At 46.6% G+C, this 21,984-nt stretch overlaps 2 protein-coding genes across 13 annotated transcripts in view; one reads left to right on the forward strand and one right to left on the reverse strand.

The window, feature by feature from the left end:
- The window catches only part of usp54a (ubiquitin specific peptidase 54a), a 37,228-nt gene extending 31,492 nt beyond the window's left edge, over nt 1–5,736 (forward strand). For 8 of the 11 annotated variants that reach the window (XM_037464956.2, XM_037464954.2, XM_037464960.2 and 5 more), the window contains 4 exons: nt 36–130; nt 745–861; nt 2,174–2,441; nt 3,054–5,736. In XM_037464956.2, coding sequence (XP_037320853.2) covers nt 36–130; nt 745–861; nt 2,174–2,441; nt 3,054–3,721 — 1,148 coding nt within the window. In that variant the 3' untranslated portion in view covers nt 3,722–5,736. Of the gene's footprint in view, nt 1–35; nt 131–744; nt 862–1,845; nt 2,442–3,053 lie in introns of those variants that run through there. The other 3 variants (XM_062566755.1, XM_037464964.2, XM_037464963.2) reach the window with 3 other exon arrangements.
- Nucleotides 5,737–5,828: 92 nt separating this feature from the next.
- On the reverse strand, nt 5,829–21,258 carry mmrn2a (multimerin 2a). 2 transcript variants are annotated; one of them, XM_037464967.2, is made up of 11 exons: nt 21,011–21,258; nt 15,353–15,475; nt 15,064–15,170; nt 14,532–14,612; nt 12,916–13,173; nt 9,939–10,372; nt 9,609–9,794; nt 9,060–9,524; nt 8,608–8,962; nt 7,375–7,866; nt 5,829–7,125 (listed from the first exon to the last, which is right to left on the reverse strand). In XM_037464967.2, the coding sequence occupies exons 1-11, from the start codon at nt 21,253–21,255 to the stop codon at nt 6,695–6,697; spliced, it is 3,177 nt and encodes a 1,058-aa protein (XP_037320864.2). In that variant the 5' UTR covers nt 21,256–21,258; the 3' UTR covers nt 5,829–6,694. The 2 variants fall into 2 exon arrangements, with proteins under 2 accessions (XP_037320864.2, XP_037320863.2); XM_037464966.2 differs by having other exon boundaries at nt 14,520–14,612.
- Between the last annotated feature and the right edge of the window lie 726 nt (nt 21,259–21,984).

A 21,984-nucleotide genomic window follows, 5' to 3' on the forward strand; every position in this document is an offset into this window, starting at 1 on the left:
CTACTGTTGATAATAATTTGTGCGTTTTGTTTTAGGTGTGAGGAGAATGCTGTCAGGGTCTGGACGCTCCAAGACACCAACGGCTGAGATTGAGAGATCCGCCTACAGAACACCTGTTACAACTCATCAGGTGTGTGTGTGTGTGTCCGATAATTATTTGGCTTGTTTCAGATGAAGCAATTTCACAAACCAGTTTAATTTTGTTAATGTGTGCCAGGCCTCTCTGTGGTCTCGTTAGCAATTTCTCACTTAGGTGTAATTATGTTTAGGCCTTTTTCATTTCAAAGAAGAAAGATAAACAAAAGGGACGCATGTACACCAACCGGATACAAAACACACACTGAGAGCATTTACCAGACTTGCTGCTGCTCTGTGCCGGAGGCTAAAGGCTGCGGGCTAAATCAGCTTCTACCATAGTCTACAAAGAAGTGGACGGAGTGATGTCGCTTATCGATTTGTGGGCTGCGGCTTTAATTCCTTCGTCTTCTTGCCTGTCACCATCTTGTTTTTTTTTTGTTTTTTTGGTGACAGATAGGAGGAGCAAGTACAACGCTGAATACTATTTATTTATTTTTGAATACTTTCAAAATACTTTGAATATTTTTTAGTTCTTTGTGGTTGATTTATTTTATGGCTATTTTAATTGTCTTATGGACTAATAAATCGAGCGCTTAATATCAAAACAGGTATCTTGACAAAGTTTGTAAAAATGTTTTTCCCTGCTGCCCTCTTACCTTTGTGCAGTTGGCTCGAGGTGAAGACGAGAGCTACAGTGCAGCAAACCTGCGACGCATTGCACGCAGCCTGAGTGGAACCGCCATGGGGTCACGACCCCAAAGTCCCAGCTCCTCCCACAGCTGTGTAAGTTACACACACACACACACACCGAACTGTTGACTGGTTTAAAGGTTTATATCATGCTGTCGTGTTTGCTCACTTCCTGAGCAGCTAAATATATTTTAGGTTTAATTAAAAAGGACCACCTGTACATTCCGTTTTGTAGAACTGCAAGTGATGCTAAATTCCTCAGTTCTGTGAAGGAAATAAATAAATAATCATGTCTTCGCAGAGCGACATGTTTTATAAATGTCTCTACAGCAGAGAAACGCTTCTGTGTGGAACCCTGTGCACATCTGTACAGACGTGCAGGTTTCTAAAGCAGCAGCCTGTGCTTCTCTGCAGAGCCTCCTTCTCTCAGTGCCTCTTCTCGGTTGCCGCTGGCGTTCAGCCTTCTTGTATTCTGCCCCCAGGAATCGCCTCCGGGCCGGCGCATTAAAGATTGATCACTGATTTATTTTTCTATTAAGCTTTTAACCTCGGCCTCGCTGCGAGGCGAAGCCGGCCTGATCTGAACCGACAGCTGAGGCCTGACTCCAGATATCGGAATCCTGATGTTTAGCTGCAGAGGATTTTATTCCTCAGTGTAGGAAAGTCGATATAAAAGTCAGTCGCCTCGTACGTGATTCAACCGCCGACAGGGTGAGAAATCAGCCCTGCTAAAGAAAGGCTTTACTTGAACAGAATCAAAGTTCACTTATTGCCATTTACTGCCACGCAAATTTAGATCCCACGGTCTATTTTACCTTCACAAAGATTATAACTAAAGTCAAGTCAACGAGCCACAAAATCGACTTCACTTCTGACCTGACACCAAAGAAAAGAACCAAAACGATGTCACAGTAAATCCATATAGCTCTAGTTGTTCTCATATCGTTTATCGTATTTTTATAAATGTTCAATATAAAATGAATCGTATATGTATAAAAAGACAAAACCAAGTAGATTAATCAGTTACTGAAGGTTTGAATTAAGGAAAAAATCCTCTTCACCTTTTTCCATTTCTAGAAAAACAAACTTGCATCTTGGAGATACAAGGCTTTCACAAATGTTTTTACATTGTCATTTTTCAGTTTTCCCTCCATCACGTTAACTTGTTTTACTCACTTTTTTATCCCCCCCCCCTCTTTTCTTTACTTTGTTCCATCCTTCCTCCATGATTCCTGATTTTTTTTCCTGTATTTTCTATGTTTTATCATCCCCTTCTCATTATTATCTTCATACCCTTTTGTTTTCTTACCTCATTTTCTTCCTCTTTTCCCCCTTTTTCTCCACCACATCTGCTCTAACCTCCATCATCGTTTATTTTGATCATCATCTCTCCTTTGGCCTGAAGGAGCCCCCTATGTCAAGGCCCCCCCTCAAACACTCTACCTCCTCCTCCTCCTCCTCCCTCCTCCGTCGCCCAAGCACCTCCTCCCTGCCCGTCCCCTCCTCTTCCTCAACCTCCTTCACCACAGACCACTCCTCCTCCTACCACCACCTCCCCCAACACCACCAACCCCGAAACCACGGCCCCCCAGCTCCTGCACCTCCTCCACAGCACCCTTCCTTGCAGACATCACGGCCACCGAACCCGGGCCCCTCCTCCTGGGGACACTCAGGTAACATACTGCCCCCCCCCCCCCCACCCCCCCACCTCCACCTCCACCTCCACTCTCCCTCAGCAGCATCAAAACCAAAACAACTAACAAATAATAGTTGTTGAAACTTACTTTGAAATTGCCTTATGAATTAATTTATTATAATGTTGGGATTACTCAGCAGCAAAAAGTTTTTTGTTGTCTTATAAAAAAAAAAACGTATTTACTGCAACACCTCGTCCCCTCTATATTCTATTCTTACTATTTATGCAGCAGAACATTATGTTGGGAAGTCAAAGACTTTTTCTAAGTAATGTCTCAATTTGCTGCTTTTCAAATGTGGCTTTGAAACACTTAATTAGGGATTATGGAGTTGAGCTTAGAAGCACTTATAAATGTCCTTGAAAATATATATAGTTAATATAAATAGAGCTGGGTGCTAACTTCACACAAACAGAAGTTTACAGTAAAACATTTTCAGCTTGAACTAAAAATAGTTGCTGCAGCACTGAGTTTAAAAAAACCTAAAGGACTTATAGTCTGAATTCTAGCTGGCTTGGTGTCGCTTGTTAAATACATTTTCTGCATTGTTTTCTAATTGTGTCTCCTCCTCCTCCTCCTCCTCCTCCTCAGGAGCTGGACCGAGTCTCCAGCAGCAGTTTGTGGTTGTGTCTGACAGGCATCCGTCTCTCTCTGGTCAAAGCCTCCACAATGTCGCGTTGAGTTACAGCACTCTGCCCCGGGCTCCTCGCCGAGCGCCTCCTCCTCCCTCCTCCTCCTCCACCGCCTCTCTCCCCAGGCCCAGAGCCGTCTCCGCTCCCGCCCCCCCGCTGCCAAGTCCACAGAGTCTCTACGCCACCCTTTCCCGCCCTCGGCGCTCTGCCACCGGTCACTACCAGCAACCATCGCTGCCCATTAATCTCAACGGCTCCGCCCGCTACCCCCCGCCCCCCCCCAGGGGACCAGTGGAGGCCCCCGCCCAGCCGCTCCGCCTGGACGTGCCCCCCGAGACCGACTGGCGCCGAGAAGCCGACTACAGGACTCTCGGCTCCTCCTGGGACCCCCGCGCCGCCAGCCACCACCACCTCCAGCACCACCACCTCCAGCACCACCAGCCCCTCCAGCACCACCAGCCCCCCCACCACCACCAGCCCCTCCAGCGGATCGGCTCCCACCAGCCCCCCCGGCCCCGTAGGGACCCCCAGCTCTGCTCGCTGTGCCAGCAGCTGCCTGCTGAGCCGCCGCGTCCCTACTGTCGCTCCTGCGGAGCGTATGTGGCTCGGTTCCGCCCGGTCAGCTGATGCGGTCAGCTGACTCCTGCAGACGCCACAGCACAGGAGTCCCGTTCCAAATGTCTTGTATCCATCAAGATGAAGATTTAAAATGTGCCAATGTTTCTTTTGGGTCCAGTGCAGCCCATAATCCTGTCATCACCGCGGTGGATGTCTCACTTTAGAATAAAGCTCGCTCTGGTTTCTCCTCGGTTTCCCACAGAGGAGCAGCCATGAAACGGATGGATCTCTTTATATTCAATCTGTGGACGTCTGCTGGATTTAAGCACATATTAGCTATTCTATCAAGACAAAGCACAGCGATGTACACATGGACCAGGAGAAGAAGGCTGATGATGAGCAGAGCGATCCTGGAGACATAGCTGCTAAACAACTGTCTGTGGAAAAACACATCAATAATCAAGTTAGTTATTCCTCTGCTGGGTGTTAGATTGATCATATTCATTTTGACTTAATGGGATAAAGAAAACCGTTGCGTAATTAAACATTTTATGGTTTAATTAATCCAAACTATTTTGATAATTGATTAACATTATTTTCCAAGTTAAGACACTTTCTTCATTCCAGGGTCTTAAATGTGACAGTTTACTACTTTTAGTCTTATGTGATAATAAAATGTGTATCTTTTGTTTAGTCCAACAAGCAGACTAAAAACACATTAACAAACTCTTCAAGTGATCACACTTCAGTCTCTTTTATCACATTGCTTTGCATTTATCAGAATTATTGTAATACAAAAAATCCTGCTGAATGCTTCAGAACAAATAATTCTCAACATTCATTGTGACAAAGCAAAGTATTAATTGTTGGTTACAGTTTATTCAGGCCTGCAATTTGCAAATATTTCATTTGTGATGGAAATCTTGTTTGTTTAGTCTATGAAGACGAGGAAAGTGAAGCTGAAACGAGGGGATTTCTGTTTATAAAAATAAGTGATTAACAAATCGCTGCCGCTTTAGTTTAGTGCTTGATTTCATTAAGTTGCAAATAACCAACTAATCCTTTCAGCTTTGGGGACTCGGTTGGAGACGATTCAGTTGAAGATTGATGTTTTTGTGATGTTCTGATCTCCGATGCAGCTGAACAGAGGTCCGGTTTTTAAAGTAAGGACATCGAGGCACTAAAGGAAGTTGTTTGTGTCCCAGAATATAAATCTACTTATTACTCTATTTATTTTTGTAGGCTTGTGAGAGTTGTGCCTAGATGAAACTATTCTACCTGAATATACTCTAATACTATAGTCTAATTTTCTATAAGTAGTCAGTCGCCTTGTTTTGGGATGTGGAGCCTTCTTATAATGTACACAAGGCTGTTAGTGATCATTAACTAAAGGTTTTATTTTGACAGCTAATATTTAGCATGACGTTTTATTGTAGCCTTGAGAGACTTGGGTGTGCATTTAATGTCACGAGACTATATGCAGATCTTTCTTAGCGCAGCATCTCGACTGCATTTAAACTCTTTAACGACTATTTAGTGCACTTCAGAAGTGTTGAAGATTTCTCTTGACGTGCTTGTTGCTGGTTTCTGTTGACTTCCTCCCGTTGTTAAGGGAGACGCTCTGCGTGACGTTTATGGGCTTGTTTTTGTACTCTGATGTCTTTGGATTGGTTCAGTAGATTAACGAAGGGACGCTAATATGTCCCACTGCCAGAAGCTCTCGCTCCAAACGAGCAAAACCTGGAGCTGCACGTTCATTTTAAACCATTTTCACCTGCCGTCTATCTGCAGGTCACTCGAGATATCGGTCATCATCATTTCAAAATTGCATAAATAGTCCTGATTTATTCGCTCCAAAATCTGTTGTTTGACTGACGGCGAGTAAAAAGGTTCATTTGGTTATTAGTGCAGACCAGTGCTGGGTTCATAATAGTCACTTTTTTTTCACCATGGTAAATGGGCTGTTTCTCTTTTTTGCTTTGCTAGATTTTATTTTGTCGATTTTTGGTATATTTTTTATGCTTATTTTTCTACATTGTAGACTTAACACAGATGATACGATGATTAAACTGTTAAACGCAAAACTCCAGTGTTTTTTATGTTTTTTTATTTCAGTTCAAATGGAAATAAACACTTTAAGCTGCTGAGTAACAATTTACAAAAACACTTAAAACAAATGACCGTTATTATATGAAGTATATTTTTAAATTTTACATTTGTAGGTTATACTAAATTCTTCAATTTCTGACATACTTCACATTTTAGTGTGTTTTCGATGTCCCTCTCCTACAAAATTTAAATTTAATTTAAAAATTTAAACTTAAATACAGTGTGTCTTGAACGTCATGACATCTTTTTAATATGGCATTATAGACTTTTTACATGAAATGATCCACTCTAAATACATTTGTATTACGTTACACTTTAGATAAGAATGTTCTGTCATCTGACTTTTCTCTAAACTCATTTATGCCTCAGCTTGTCCTTTATATAAATATATATAACATACTTTACCTCACTACGTACTTTACAAACATTACACATGACAGGTGACTTTAGATACAAACATATCTTTGTAGAAAATAGAAAATAAATCCCTTTAGACCCAGATGATGTGATGACAGCAGCAGCAGATCTGTGGTTAGCTTAGCTTAGCTTAGCTTAGCATGAACTTGGAAACATGTCTTGTGTCTCTGGCTGTTTTCACCCACTTTGTAGTCACATAATAACTTATAACTAAAAAGTAAAGAGCAGTTTCTAGTTCTGTGCCGGAATCATTTGTTTCTCGCAATCTGGGTTCATTACATTTCTGTTTTTGACCTCAAAATGTAACATTTGAAATCACTGAAATCTGTATTTAAACTTAAACTGAATACTGTCATGTTGTTCTTTTCTTTTATAATAACCTAAACCAAAAAAAACTGCCTGCACTGAACACAAAAACACGAAACACGAACGAGTTTGAAGCTCAAGTTGGAGAACAGAGTGGCGGTTTAATGGATCGAGGGGTGCCTTGAAACTTGAAGCGCGTCTGAATCTGTTTTAACTGCCAGAGTCCCCCCCCCGGTGGAGCAGCAGCACCATGAGCACATGGTCCTCGGACGCCGTCCGCACCGCCGTCCTCGCCGCTCCCCTCAGTTCCAGCTTCACCTCCTCCCCCCTCCGGAGGCGCAGCAGGCCCACGTTGGTGACCGCCCCCCCGCCGGCCGACGCCTCCCGCCGTTGCAAGACCCGCGGGGGGGCGCCCGAGCCCCTCCTCAGGACCACGTGGGCGCGGCCGGGATACAGGTCCAAGGTGAGGACGAACAGGTAGATTCCGTCCAGCGGGGCCGCGAAGGCGCCCCCGTCGGAGTAACACTGACCCCGGTTCAGCGAGGCCCGGAACACCAGGACGCTGCTCGACACGCGCACAGGAGACCCGCCCACCAGCAGCAGGGGGTCTCCTGATTGGCTGAGCGGGACCTCAGCCGCACCTGGAGAGCAGAGGAGGGTCGGGTGTCACAAGGTGCTCTTTGCGGTGGCTTTGCTCTCCTTTCAGGGGAATGATGTGATTTATTTATAGATAAAAAACATATGTTAATTTTCTATCACCTTTTTCTATCATATTACCTCATTTGATTTACTAATACTTTAAATTATATTTGTTTGTCCTACCATTTACACTTAAATATAATATGTATGTGAAAAATACAAAAAAACAGGTCATGGAGTCATGCGCTCACCTGACGTGTCCCTCCTGCTCCGACGGTTTGCACCTCCTCTTCCTCCTCCACTCTTCTTCTCCTTCTTCCCGTCTCGGTTCTTCACCAGCTGCCACAGTTTGTCGAGCTCCAGCGTGGCGTCGGAACCCACCAGCGCGTCAGCGTTACTGAAGACGTTCTTGAAGACCCTCAGGTGTTCCTCCAGGCCCCTCTTCAGCCACATCACCTCCGACTGGAGCCTGGCCTGCGCCTCCCTCTGGTTCGAAGCGTTGGAGGACTTCTCCTCGAGCAGGAGCACCTTCAGCTTCAGCTGCTCCACCGTTTTCTCCAGGTTCCACAGGTCACTGCCGTCTCCTGCGTGCTGCGGGCGGAGGAGGAGCTGGCGCTCGCGGGCCGGAACTCCACCGCTGTTCCTCCTCATGCTCCCAGGGAGCCAGTCGTCAGAGTGAGGATGCGATGAGGAGGAGGAGGAGGAGGAGGGCTGGTCAGCAGATGGCAACTCCTCACGACCTCCTGGGCACGAAGGAGAAAGCCATGAGGCCTTGAATTAAAGCAATGAGCTGGAGACGGTGAATGTGAGGTTAAAGGAACAATAGTCCTTTTTAAACATTGTCAAATTACAGGAGAATTAAAGCTACTTAATGTATACTTGTACACTAAGGGACCCGAATGATGGGAACCAGACAAAAAGTTCTGTTATATTTCCACACATGTTTTCCTTTGGGCACGTTGGATTTTTGTAAATGTCGTCATTTTCTGTGACATTTTTATATGTTTACTGAAATACGTATATAAAGCCTTAACTGAATTTTAATGCGTGCATGTATAAAGGCAGCTTTCTCCAGAATCTGCAGGTGGTAAAGTTAAAAATATTCTAATAGTTTCTTCCTGCTGCCACCAGATGCTGCTACAAAGCTGCATTTGACTCCCAGCACAGCACCAACGTTTAGACCAATTCAACGCAACATATACATCATTTTAAAAAAATTTTTTTTTACAGTATTTGTCTGCAGCTGGTGAACGAGCACCACATTTGAATTATTCCTATTTTCATGGGTGGCTTTATCAAAAAGGATTCTTCTACTCAACTACATTTTGGAGGCAAATAATTCTACACCACAGCATTGGTTTGATAACTTGAGTTGTCCTGCAGATTCAGATTAGTTATAAAAAATAATATAGTATAATTTCTTAATACTGTGCAAGTATATCTAAATTTCACTTGTTCTGCAGCTGCAGTACCAACTTTCCTACCTGGCTTGTTGCCCTGCAGCGACGTGATGTCCAGGCTGTTCCTTCTCTGTTGCTCCTGCAGGAGACTCAGCTGCTTCTTCAGAGCTGGGATGGAGGTGGCCTCCTGATCCCGGACGGTCCACTGCAGGAACTCCAGCACCTCCTCCCCCAGCAGCAGCCCTAGCACGTCGCTGTGTCGGACGACGTCCGTCAGGAGCGACGTGAAGGAGCCGGACAGGCGTTGCATCTCCTTCACCAGCGCCGCGTCGGCCAGCTTCAGGCCCGAGAGGTCGGCCTGCGCCCAGCTGCTCAGCAGCGCCAGGCTTTGGTCCAGACTGCTGGTCCTGTTGTGCTCTGAGGCCAGAGACTCCTTCACCTGCAGGGAGGGAGCACCACGGTCGATTTTCTACTCGTGTTTTTTGGACCAACTTCTGGTGGAGGCATCTTGTATTTCATGTAGCAAAAGATCTGACCTGCTGGAGGCCGTATTGGAGCGCCTCCACTGCCGGCTCCCAGTCGCCCGCTGCGCCCCACCGCTGCGCCACCTCGGCGTCCCCCTCCTCCAGGGCTAGCCGGTTATCGTTGGCCAGCTCCGTCACGTTGGCCACGCCCCTCCCCAGGAGAGCGATGGCGTCCTTCAGCCCGCTGCAGTCGCAGCCGGCCGAGGAGTTGTGCTTGTAGAAGGCCTCGTACAAATAGTCCACGTCCACGTCCATCTCCTGGAGGAGCCCGCCCTGCCGGCTGAGGTTCCGAGCCAGCTCGCCGACCCGCGTCAGCACCGCCTCCCTCGCCGCCTCCACCTCCAGCCCCGTCTCCATGAACAGGATCTGACTGGTCCTGGCCGTCCCGTTGATGTGCGTCTCCAGCTCCTTGACGTCCCGCCTCAGCTGCTGGACCTCCCCCAGGCTGATCTCCAGGTCCTCCGTCAGGCCGTCCACCTGCACATGGACAACGTGATGAGACGCTTGTTCGCTCTGACCGGTCGTGCGCGACGACGTCTGCACAAAGGAGACGACTTTCACCTTCACGGAGTTGTTGACCACCACGTTGTCCAGCCGCTCGATGGCCTCCCAGAGGGCCGAGGTGTAGGGGGGCTGCAGCGGTGGGCGGGGGGGCGGAGGGGGGTGATCCTCCAGCTGATCCTCAGCGGGCTGATCCTGGTCCAGCTTCAGCTCGGTCAGCGTTGCGTTCATGGCCTGCAGGCTGACCTGGGATCAGAGTTCAGGCGTCACATGGCTGTGATGGCGTTTCATCGGTCTTTGATCAGGCAAAAATGAATTGCTTTAAAAAGTGACAGAAGGTCCAATGAATGCAAATTAGAGTAGAATTAATGTCCCGCGTTGTCCACCGACCTGCAACATCTTCTGGTGGCGTTTCAGCTTCACGTCGACGTCCATCTTGAAGCTGGTCAGGTTGTAGTGCAGCATTGCATGCTGGGAGTGCAGCCTGTTCTCCACGTCCGTCCGCTGGCTCTCCATCTGCCTCCGGACCTCCTCGACGTGCTGAAACACCTCATCCAGTTTGGCATCCAGGCGCTGCTCCGCTGCTCCGGACTGCATCTCCTCCTCCTCCTCCTCCTCCTCTTCCACCTCCTCCGGCCCGCTGCCCTTCAGCCGGGCCACGTCCCGGGCCAGGTCCCCCACCTGCCGGCCCAGCTGCTCCAGCGAGCGGTTGAAGCCCTGCAGGACCGGCTGCAGTTGGGACATGACCAAGGCCATCATGTGGGGGACGGGGAGGGGAGCGGGGGCTTCTGGGTACAGGAGGGGCTCCGCATCGACCTCATCGACTGGGGGAACAAACATGTTTCGTTATGAATGGAACCAACAGCCTTCCACTGCCCGCTAAAAACGATCCAATGATAAAATGATTAATCACAGTGTGTTTTATTTCATTTAGAGGAATGAATAAAGCGTCATGCACACACATGTTAACCTCTTGGTGTCATGGTGAACAGCAGATCATGATGTCATGATACGTCCTCTGTATCCTCTAAAAAATGCATCAGACTCATGAACCTTTTAGTCGAGCTAAAACAGAGATACCATAACAAAAATGCTTTCCACGCACCACACCCACAAAAACACAAGTCAATGTTGACATGAGACAAAACGTCCCCTATTCAGGGCTCCCTTGGGACGGGTAGAGGGTTGCTGGTTGGTTCGCCCTAAAATGGAACCAGTTTAGTTTCCAAGCTGGAATACAAACACAGTGCAACCAGCAGGGAAACACAAACGCTGAAAAAACATTCAAAAAACGACCCGAGCTGAGTTTCCAGCAGGAGGGATTAGATGAGTTTTCACAGTTTGTTTCTGTTGGTTCAGCACAGACCGACGGAGAGAGGCCCGAACACACGGAGACCTCCGGCTGGACCTCGTTGCTATTCATCTTAGTCCTGATGATGTTTGATCACTAACCTCCGTCCTTCAGGTTCCAATCGGATCTTCTGTGTCTTCGCTAACTGAGCAACTGAAAGCGTGAGATCTTTTAACCGTTCATTTCGGACATAAACCAGAGTGTTTTTCTACTCTTGCTTAACTGAAGGATTTTGATGAGTTAAAGGAGATGAATATATTATGCACAGTAAATTAGGGAGCCAATGAACTCGAGTACAGAGTCAAAGTCATCCCATGTTGTCAGCAAAAACTCCCAGAAGCTCCACTGCTCACATTTAAAAAACCTAAACCAGCCCTAAAAAAAAGGGCTTCAACCAAAAAAGGCAGATGGCACACATCTTTCACCCGGCCCTGATCTAGTTTCAGCATCACGCTCCCATCACTACACGACCCACTATGGGCTCCGTAGGACGTCTTTCATAAGGGCCGGACACTGGTGCCAATCTATGACTCCTAAAAAAAAAACTCGTAGACTCCAGCTCATACGTGGCTTCGGTCAGTCAGAGCCAAAGTCTCTAAGTATGTTGGCACAGAGTGTGGTGTGTAGATACTACACAGTAGATGTAAAAACACACCACTGAGACACACGTTGCACAGAATCTGGAGAATCTGCGTTCATAGTGTTCATGGACGTAAGAAAACAACAGCGCCAACAGGACACAATCCCACGGAGAGAGAGAATATATTTGAGGATAGTGATGTTTATCCAATCTTCACTTCTTCAAGGGGATGTTTGAAGGTTCAGACCTCCCGTCAGGTTTAGGTACAGGGGGGGTGGGGGGGTCAGGAGTGTGTCATGGCAACGAGGGTCCACGGGTAAAGCAATACAAACACGAGGGGCGCGTTGGCCTCGGGGGTCACGGCTGTCACTCCCCTCCGGAGACGCGGTCCAGACACGACCACGTGGGACGCACACACGCACTCGCGTTTTCATTGCAACACACCAACCTCATGCCGCGGGGGTCCTGGGGGGGCAAAGGTCACAGTACAGTGGGGCCACGCTGGGAAAGGAAGTTTCAGGCCACCTCCAGCTGCAGAGGGTGCTGGAGGAGCTGCGGGGGCACCCCGCTCAGCCGGTTGAGTGTGTGATTTACGGACCGGCCTGAAGAGTCAACTTCCTGTCCGGACCAAACGACGTCTGTTACACAACCGCGGCTCTGTTTTCTTCTGACTTTTTGGTTGTAAATGTCACAACATTTTACACGAGGTTGGAAAACTGAAGAAAGGAGAAACATCTGTATTCATCATCTGGTCAGTTCGCCTCACGTTTAAAATTCGTTTCTGAGTTTAGAAACATTAAGACAAAAAAGACATATTTGAAGAAAAGCCTCCAAGCTGGATTGATATGGATGAGAGATATTTTTAGGCTTACTTAATATTCTTTATATTACAAAACGCACATTTAGTAAAACAAAGATCCACGCAGGGTTTTCCCGCCGCTACGGGAGGAAAAAGCTGACGTCAGATTTCAATGCGGCTGCAGAATATTCCTTCACGGATGATGTCATGCTGTCCGGTGGCAGGTCAAAGGTCGGAGAGAACTGAGCAGTGTGGGAATCGAGAGCGAGGTCAATCCCCAAACTACCTCCACACAGGGCGCAGGAAGTGTGTGTGTGTGTGTGTGATATAATGCACACGCTGGTCTGGTGACACAAGAGGTGTAAAATAGTGTCATCTTATAATCCACACACACACACAATGTTTGGGAGACAAAAGAAAGGCAGGATTTCCCGTGGAGGAAGTATGTGCGCCTGTGTGTGTGTGTGTGTGTGTCGTTACCAGAGGTGTCATTGCAGCGGAATGGAGCTCAGTGTGTGTGTGTGTCTGCATTATAAGTCCCTCATAGGAAATGAATGAGACATCACAAACAATACCACACACACACACACACACTTAATGATCATTATGATCTGTCAGATCCAGGTCAGGGTCTCACCAGGGGGTCGGTGTTCCTGCTGCCGGTGCAGCTGATGCAGCTGATGCAGCTGATGCAGCTGATGCTGCTGCGGCGCATGCGGCCTTTGGTGGGGTCGGTGGGCCTGGTGGCGCTGAGGATTGGGCCCGGCGTCGGGGTCGTGCCGGCGGTCCGGCTCCGGGGCCGGTGGCGTGGGGCCCTGCCGGTCGTCATGGTAGCCGGCGCCATACGGGACCTGGTGGTCGCTCTGTTCTTGGTCCGGGTCGCCGCGCTGCAGACCTGAAACACGCACACACACACACACAGAGAGAGGAATGGCCGACGCACACATTGAACCAACAAGGACGCTTGATGCTTAAAGCGCCGTTAAGCTGCGAGAGAGAAGCAGGAAGTCAGGCAGACGGTGGGGGGGGCGGGTGAAGCCCGAGTCGGTTGTGATGACTCACCACTGAGGTGTTTGCATTTTAAGGTGTTCCTGTTATTGTGTACAGTCTCATTCTGCCCGGGTCGCGGTTCTGTTGATGATTTAATTACGTTGACTCCGGCTCGCAGGAAGTCGGTTCAATCGGAGGAGTGGTGGGAGCGGACTGTACCGTTGGAGGTGTGTGTGTGTGTGTGTGTGTGTGTGTGTGTGTGTGAGTGTGTTTTGTGTTACTGCCCTTTTGTTTGTCTTTCTTTGTTAAATCCAGCCTCTAAAGGCCAAAGGTCTATTTTAGTCAGGATTCTTTCCTGAAAACATAATGTTTTGATTCTCGGAGTTCCTCGGCGCTGCCCTCATGGTCCAAATACTACCAATGTTGTTTTGTACAAAACCAGAACAAAACGGTGCCGAAGAGTTGACTGAAAGGGCAGAAAGGAACGGTTCAATGACAATAGAGAAAGTCCCCAGTCAAAGGTTTGGCCTCAAATTATGTGCAGATTCAAATCAGGACAGTGAATAGATGACAGTACTGCTGGTAACATCTGGAAAGGTGCGACATGATAAAGAAGCCCTCGCAGCCATCTGACTCAAAAAGGTCAACGTGTACAAACGCCGTCCATCGTCCGCCTCTCGGCCTCCGGAAAAACGTCCTTCGCCGGGATCACGGGCAGAAGAATCCGTCTTCTAGCCCCCACCCGGCTGCCCTGGGCATGAGTCTTAAAACAAACAAACCTCCTGTCCGCTCTCCCTTCCTTCACTTCATCAGTTCACAGTAACATTCATCCACTCTCCCAGTGTGTGATGAGAGAGGGGGGGGGGGGGGGGGGAGGGGTCTGGGTGTCGGATCCTACGGGAGAGGCTTGAGACCTCGTCCTGACCTGAACCAGAGGGTTTGTCAAGGCTGAGCATCACTCTACTGCTTCCACAGCTTCCTCACTTTGTTGAAGAAGCAGGGATGAGTCACACTCCTTTAGTGTGTGTCTGTGTGTGTGCGTGTGCGCGTGTGCACGTGTGCACGTGTGCACGTGTGTTCCCATGCACAGATGGAGAGAGAAAAAAGGAAAACAAAGGAAAATTAAATTCTAACCAGACGGGATAACACACGGATGTTTGAGGACTCCATGTCAAACATAAACGTTCCAGCTTGACGAAAATGTCCCCATGCCAACAATTAGACGGGCCCGACGTAGGGGTTTGTGGTTACCGTCTCGCGTACCTGGAGCGAGGGGCTCCGTCCTCACGGTGTCAGATCCTCCAATCAGAGCCGAGCTTCCGGAATCCAGCTGTGCACCAGAGACTGTCAGCGCCAAACACAACAAGCTTTAAAACACGTCGCACACACACACAAACACACGAATGTACACGCGAATGTACACGCATGTGTATGTACTGTAAACGTGCGCATGTTACAGGAAATACTTTTGTATTTTCATCCACAAACTTTGAGCTTCAGTACAAACAGAAAAAGGATGAGAATAGAAGGGAGGACGTCCTTCTTTAGACAACTGTTAAACACTGCAGTTTCCCACACACACACACACACACACACACACATTCAAAATCTGTACTGAATTAAGTTCCTGAGTCATACCAAAGTTTAGTTGTTTTAGTAAAAAATAGACTCCTGAACGAGGGGTCGAACCACTTTGGATCTGAATCTGTTGTGTGAATCCGGACTCGTCTCATGTACTAAATGCAGACTACAGGTGTGTGAGTCCCTCCACCTCCAGAGGGACGCTCCGACCCACCTGAGTCCTCACAGTTGTGTCCTCCGTGCCCCGGGCAGCAGCGCCACAGCAGAGCGCTGGAGATCTGCTGCCTCTGCCTGTAGACCGGCCGGGTGGACAGCTTGTACCTACACACACGCACAAACACACACACACGCACACAGGCCAGGAAAACACCATCTTTAATGATGACAAAACATGAGTGAAAACAGAAAACAAAGTGGAGGGAGATCTGGTCCGTCCCGTCTGTTTGACAGTGTGGATCAATCATCTAAAAGGGTTGCGTGTGCGTGCGTGAGTGTGTACTCACATGACCAGCTGACAGTCGGACTTCCCACTCGGACACGGACTCTGAGACTTGATGGTGTACGTCTCCGTTCCACACTTCACCGCCACGGTAACCACGCGCTTCTGCACGAACGCACACCAGTTTCTGCACAAGGAGTCAGGAGACGAAGGAGAACATTCAGAGGGAGAGAATTTGCACGTCTCCTGTTTGGGGTCGGAGGTCAAACACGTTATATTAAGGAGACAATCCACTTAGTTACATTTGGAAGGAGCAAGGCTAGCTGTTTCCTCCTTATTTCGGTCCAATGCTAAGCTAAGCTAACCATTGGCTGGCTGCAGCCTCACATTTACACCTGACACTATTTCTTATACTATACAACCATAGCATAGCATGAAGCCACTATTGATGCTCTGGTGAGTTTTTGGAACATGGAGCTATTTAAATGAGTGTGAAAGACAACAAGTTATACACAAATGGAAATACAAGGAATTTACAGACACACACACACACACACAAAGACACACACTCAGTGAGGCTACAATCAGAGTCAATGAGCAGCTGTGGTGAATAAAGCCAACTATCAACATGTGTGTAATGAGGTCATAGGGTTACTGACGTCAGATAAGGTGTGTTTGAGGTCACCACAGACCACCCCTTGTACGTCAGTGTGTGTGTGTGTGTGTGTGTGTGTGTGTGTGTGTGTGTGTGTGTGTGTGTGTGTGTGTGTGTGCATACAAAAACACACCATGGAGTCACACAGAAGAGATCAGTGGGCTTTTTTTTTCTTTAAGAACATAAACACAAAAAGCGCATTTACCACTTCTGGAAAAGACATTTATTTATTTATATTATATCTTGTAAATTATCTGAAGTTGTTTACTTGGGTTACCGGAGCTTTGATGGGCTTTAAGCGTGTTTTCGCTCTTGTGCCTCTCGCGCTGGTCTGTCTGACCCTGGACGCCGCTGATGTCGTAACGTTGATGCTGATCCGTTCGTCTCATCACTTCCTGTCCGCTTAACTCACAGCGTCAACAGCAGGGCTCCGTTTCAAGTGGGAGGTTCAACAAACTCTGAGTCAAACCATAAACTCTGAGTCAAACCATAAACTCTGAGTCAAACCATAAACTCTGAGTCAAACCCTAAACTCTGAGTCAAACACTAAACTTTGAGTCAAACCCTAAACTCTGAGTCAAACCATAAACTCTGAGTCAAACCCTAAACTCTGAGTCAAACCCTAAACTTTGAGTCAAACCCTAAACTCTGAGTCAGACCATAAACTCTGAGTCAAACATTAAACTCTGAGTCAAACATTAAACTCTGAGTCAAACCCTAAACTCTGAGTCAAACCATAAACTCTGAGTCAAACATTAAACTCTGAGTCAAACCATAAACTCTGAGTCAAACCCTAAACTCTGAGTCAAACCCTAAACTTTGAGTCAAACCCTAAACTCTGAGTCAAACCATAAACTCTGAGTCAAACCCTAAACTCTGAGTCAAACCCTAAACTTTGAGTCAAACCCTAAACTCTGAGTCAGACCATAAACTCTGAGTCAAACCCTAAACTCTGAGTCAAACCCTAAACTTTGAGTCAAACCCTAAACTCTGAGTCAAACCATAAACTCTGAGTCAAACATTAAACTCTGAGTCAAACCCTAAACTCTGAGTCAGACCATAAACTCTGAGTCAAACATTAAACTCTGAGTCAAACATTAAACTCTGAGTCAAACCCTAAACTCTGAGTCAAACCATAAACTCTGAGTCAAACATTAAACTCTGAGTCAAACCATAAACTCTGAGTCAAACCCTAAACTCTGAGTCAAACCCTAAACTTTGAGTCAAACCCTAAACTCTGAGTCAAACCCTAAACTTTGAGTCAAACCCTAAACTCTGAGTCAAACCCTAAACTCTGAGTCAGACCATAAACTCTGAGTCAAACATTAAACTCTGAATCAAACATTAAACTCTGAGTCAAACCCTAAACTCTGAGTCAAACCATAAACTCTGAGTCAAACATTAAACTCTGAGTCAAACATTAAACTCTGAGTCAAACATTAAACTCTGAGTCAAACCCTAAACTCTGAGTCAAACCATAAACTCTGAGTCAAACATTAAACTCTGAGTCAAACCATAAACTCTGAGTCAAACATTAAACTCTGAGTCAAACACTAAACTCTGAGTCAAACCATAAACTCTGAGTCAAACATTAAACTCTGAGTCAAACCATTAACTCTGAGTCAAACACTAAACTCTGAGTCAAACACTAAACTCTGAGTCAAACACTAAACTCTGAGTCAAACCATACACTCTGAGTCAAACATTAAACTCTGAGTCAAACCATAAACTCTGAGTCAAACACTAAACTCTGAGTCAAACACTAAACTCTGAGTCAAACCATTATCTCTGAGTCAAACCCTAAACTCTGAGTCAGACACTAAACTTTGAGTCAAACTAATGGAGGAACTCCTCACGTGGTCATAGTGTATTCAGGGTTTAGAAAAGGAGGTTAAAAGGGTTCGAACGAGGGCTGGAACCACATCAGAGAATACGTCTTGAATCTTAATCTTCAGATTAGTTCGTCCTGTCGGACTGAGATCGTCCAGTCTTTCTCTTGCTTTTCATCTTCTTCACATGATGCAGCTTCCATCTCTCACAAGGTATATTTGCCCTCGTTTAGCTCCGTTTTTATAATAGCAGAATCAGAGCGGCACACTCCTTAAAAGGGAAAGGCCGGGAAGTTGGTATTTGTAAAATATTCAAATAAAATCCCGTCAATAAAACGCTATTTTCAACTGCAAACGTCCTGCAGCCGTGAGACAGAACATGAGACAACGGAGTTGTGACCGGACGCGTAAAAGGTCGCCAACTGCTGCTTCCGTATTTAGGAGCACGTGTTCGAATTACACCGTGCTGCGACGCTACGTCCCACATGCTCACACACCCATTGAAAACAAATATCTCAGCAGAATGTAACCACCTGATCATCTGATAACTACACTGCTTTTAAATCCTGTTTTTTTCCCACTTTCATCTGCCAGCTGCGTGTCTCCTGATAACGGCTCAGCGAGCAGTAGACGACGCCTTTCCTTGTTACGGCATCTGAGCATCTTATTCTTCTTCTACTTCTTCTTCTTCCTCCTCGTCGGTTCAAGCTCAGCTTTTACTTTGAAAGGATTCCAGTGGGGCCTTCGCTTACAAGGTCAGCAGCAAGCCTCCAGCTTGCATAGGTTGAAGGTCACAACAGAAGGACTAAAGAACTAATTTTCCTCTCAGCCTTGAAGGCCACCATGACAGACCACTGCCAAATTAATAAGAGGGCAGACTTATTTCAAAATAAGAGCATGTATTTCTCTGTCTTAAAGTGATCAGCATGTAAATTCAATTAAATCTACAAATTAAAATATGTTATTTGAACACGAACAAGGCATAACAAACATTAGCCTCAAGGTGTTGTTCAATGCATCGTGTTTTGTAACAAATGTTTCCACCGTAGTCAATGGGCTGGTACGGAAAATAATGCAACATACAAATTATTAGACAATTTAAAAAAAATGCAAAAATATAAAGAAAATACCACAATGCTTCTAAAATTTTCCTCCGAAGCCTCAGATCTTCACAACAAACTCTTCCCCCTCTACTTCATCAGCACTTAACTACCTGTTGACGTCTGACCTCTGAAATATGCACCCCCCCCCCACGCGGCAAACGATGGAAAGCTGCTCTCCATTACAGCGAAACAGCACAAAGAGCTCCGTCTGTGAGCGATGTCATTAAGGCAGCTGTTTCTGGGGGGGTCTCAGAGAGGGGGGGGGGGGACTTTGAGCTAATGGAGGGTTGTTTTGTTACGAACCCTCGGGGATCCTTTTTATCGGCGCAGTCTAACGCATGGATGTGGTTTAGAGCATCAGTTGACCAATCAGTGCATATATTTGACTCGGTCTTCACCCACCTCCACAGCACATTCGCCCGAGGCGCTGCAGACGTGGAGTGCATGCAGGTGGAGTGCATGCAGGTGGAGTGCATGCAGGTGGAGTCGGTGATTTCCTCTGAGGCAACGATATCCTGTGGTGAAGAAGGAATCACCAAAATAAAATGCCGGCGTTTGGAGCGTTTGACTGTAAGATCCAGTCGTGGAAGAAGGGCTCATAGGATATGATAGGATATAGGGCTTATTGGATTATTTAGCGTTTTATTGGACCTTCAATTTCTGGCCAGTTGAAGTCACAAGGAAAACAAACAATGCTCAAACCCCTTCAGTCCTTGTAGGACATGTGTTCTTCAGTATGGAGGAGGATGTCAATATCAGAGGGGAGGTTTGTGGTGATACCTGGAGGAAAAAACACAACGAGGACACCTGCAGTGTGCCAGAGACTCAAGAAATCATAAAATGAATGTGTGTGTGTGTGTGTGTGTGTGTGTGTGTGTGTGTGTGTGTGTGTGTGTGCAGCAGCCTGGGTGGTACCAGCCTATTATAAGCATGTTGGCAGTCAAAACATTTAAGCTCTCCCTGAGTCATACTTCTGTACAGGAAGAACTGTGTGTATTTGAGTAAAAGCATTTTCATTTTTGGAAAGTGGATTTAAGATGAACATTAGAAAATCAGGTTATTATTGGGCAGTGCTGGAAGGGACTCAAGTACATTTATTTAAGTACTGAAAGTACCTTTAAACTATACTGTATTTACCTATGATATTTTGGGCCAAAATACTGTTCTTTTTACTGCACTACGTTTTGTTAAAGCCTTTAGTTACTTCTAAATTTAGATGAATACTTGAGTCCATGATGATTGTTATTATGTATAAACTACCCAGAAAAGTTTAAAGCAATCATATTATAGTAATGAATACATAAGCACATTATTCTAAAGTGGTACTTTTGACGCTAATGGTTTTGGATTTTCACTCAAATATAACGATTAATGCTTCAACCATCAAACGACCAACGAGGAAACACACGGCACATTCCACGCGACACAAGCTGAGTTTGAGGTGGTTTTAATGAGCGAGTTTAGCGCGGTTGTTCGCAAAGGGTCACCAGATAAATCCGAAAGGGTCATGAGATGATGGATGAGAAAGGACCCAGGGAGAAAGTTCTGATAGTCAAATCTGTTTTCAGTTTCTGAACGTCTCACCAGCCTTTGAATGTTGAAACGAAACCATGTGAAGAGTTCATTCCTCTTTGGGTTGAACCCACAACAGCGACATCTGAAATGTGACCAGCAGACGGCTGCGATGTGATGGTTGTTGTATTCTTTTAGGCAACTTCAGGGGTCGAGTGAAGTAAAAATCACAGTCACAGTATCTTAAAATGCCACTGGGTAACAAAACATCATCTCAGATGTTAAATTAAATGAGTGAAAATGTGGATTCATGTATTTATTCTCCAGTTCTGGGAAGTCACAGAGACGTTTGACTTCCTCCTTGAGACAAACTGGATGATTTGTGCCAGAAGATGCTCGCCGAAGGCCTCGCTGAGAGATGACGTTTACGGGGATGTGACGGACGTGAGCTCACAGTAACCTTCACCTTTGACCTTTTGGCAATCCCTAAACAGAATGCCCTCAGCTCTGGTGGTCCATATTTATGCAAACCACAAAAAAAACCCACCAAATGATCACATCTGAGACCCTGTGGGAGTTAAACATTTGACTTTGACGAAAAGGAGGTGCTGGTTTGGACTCACCCGGTCCGGGCTGGGTGGTTCCCTCTGTCTCCCAGCGGGGACGTCTCCGACGCCCTTGGGTGAAGCCCCTCGAGGATGGGGGGAGACGCCGCTCCTCCCGCACCTCCTCCTCCTCCTCCTCCTCCTCCTCCTTTTGGCCCCGACTCCTCGTCGTCCTCGTCCACATCGGGGTCCCGCGCTCTGACCTCACAGCGGGCGCTCACCAGTAGGCCCAGCACCAGCACCAGTTCCCTCACAGCCGTCATGTCTGCTCCACCAAGTGGACGCCGGCACGACCACCCCCTGCTTTTAAACCGCTGGGGGGGAGGAGGAGGCCACACCTCCTGTTTCCTCTCCTTCCCCTCCTCCCCTTCTCTCAACAGACTTCTCGTTCTTATCTGGGTTATCTGTAATTTTCCTGATTTTTCCACACTATTGAAAAGGTCTCGGGCACATTGAGAGGACACGGACAATGTTTAAGTGTGAATGAGGCCAACCAAGAGGTTTTCACTTCTCTTAATGAACTCCTTTGCTCTGTCTTCACGTTGATAAGAAACAGAGGAAATCCACCGAAATGACCTCCTTCCTTTCCGTGTGCTTCTGTGACGACATTCTTCAAAGAGCTGTTGGAGGGGCTGACACTCATTTGTATAGTAAAGTTATATATAATATGAATACACTACTAATTACATCCTGGCTCCTGGATCATTAAAAGTCGACATTTTGAAAACTAAACTTAGATGATAATGGATAAAAACAAACGTTTTTTATACTTTAAGTTGGAATAAAAAGAAAATGCATTAGCTGAAACATCCGCTCCATCAAATCCGCCCCAGTTTTTTGCTTTTTTTTTTTTTTTTTTTTTAGCTCTGGGTTGTGACTGTTTGCACGTGTAAACTAATGTTGGGGGTGAGGGCACGCTGTCTCCCTCCGACTCCCGTATTCTGTCACGTGTTGTTTTTGTTGGATCGGCGGGGCAGATCACGGGGGAGCCA

This window comes from Pungitius pungitius, chromosome 13 (assembly GCF_949316345.1).
Source record: "Pungitius pungitius chromosome 13, fPunPun2.1, whole genome shotgun sequence".
Taxonomy (NCBI): Eukaryota; Metazoa; Chordata; class Actinopteri; order Perciformes; family Gasterosteidae; genus Pungitius; species Pungitius pungitius.

Bases quoted from the DNA above. Each gene is read 5' to 3' on its own strand.
- mmrn2a (XM_037464966.2), bottom strand. From the start codon at position 21,255: ATGACGGCTGTGAGGGAACTGGTGCTGGTGCTGGGCCTACTGGTGAGC. The intron at 15,476-21,010 runs GTGAGTCCAAAC...CTCCTTGTGCAG, and splicing joins AACCACCCAGCCCGGACCGG to AAACTGGTGTGCGTTCGTGC. The intron at 10,373-12,915 runs GTGAGACCCTGA...TTGTTCCCCCAG, and splicing joins GCAGGAACACCGACCCCCTG to TCGATGAGGTCGATGCGGAG.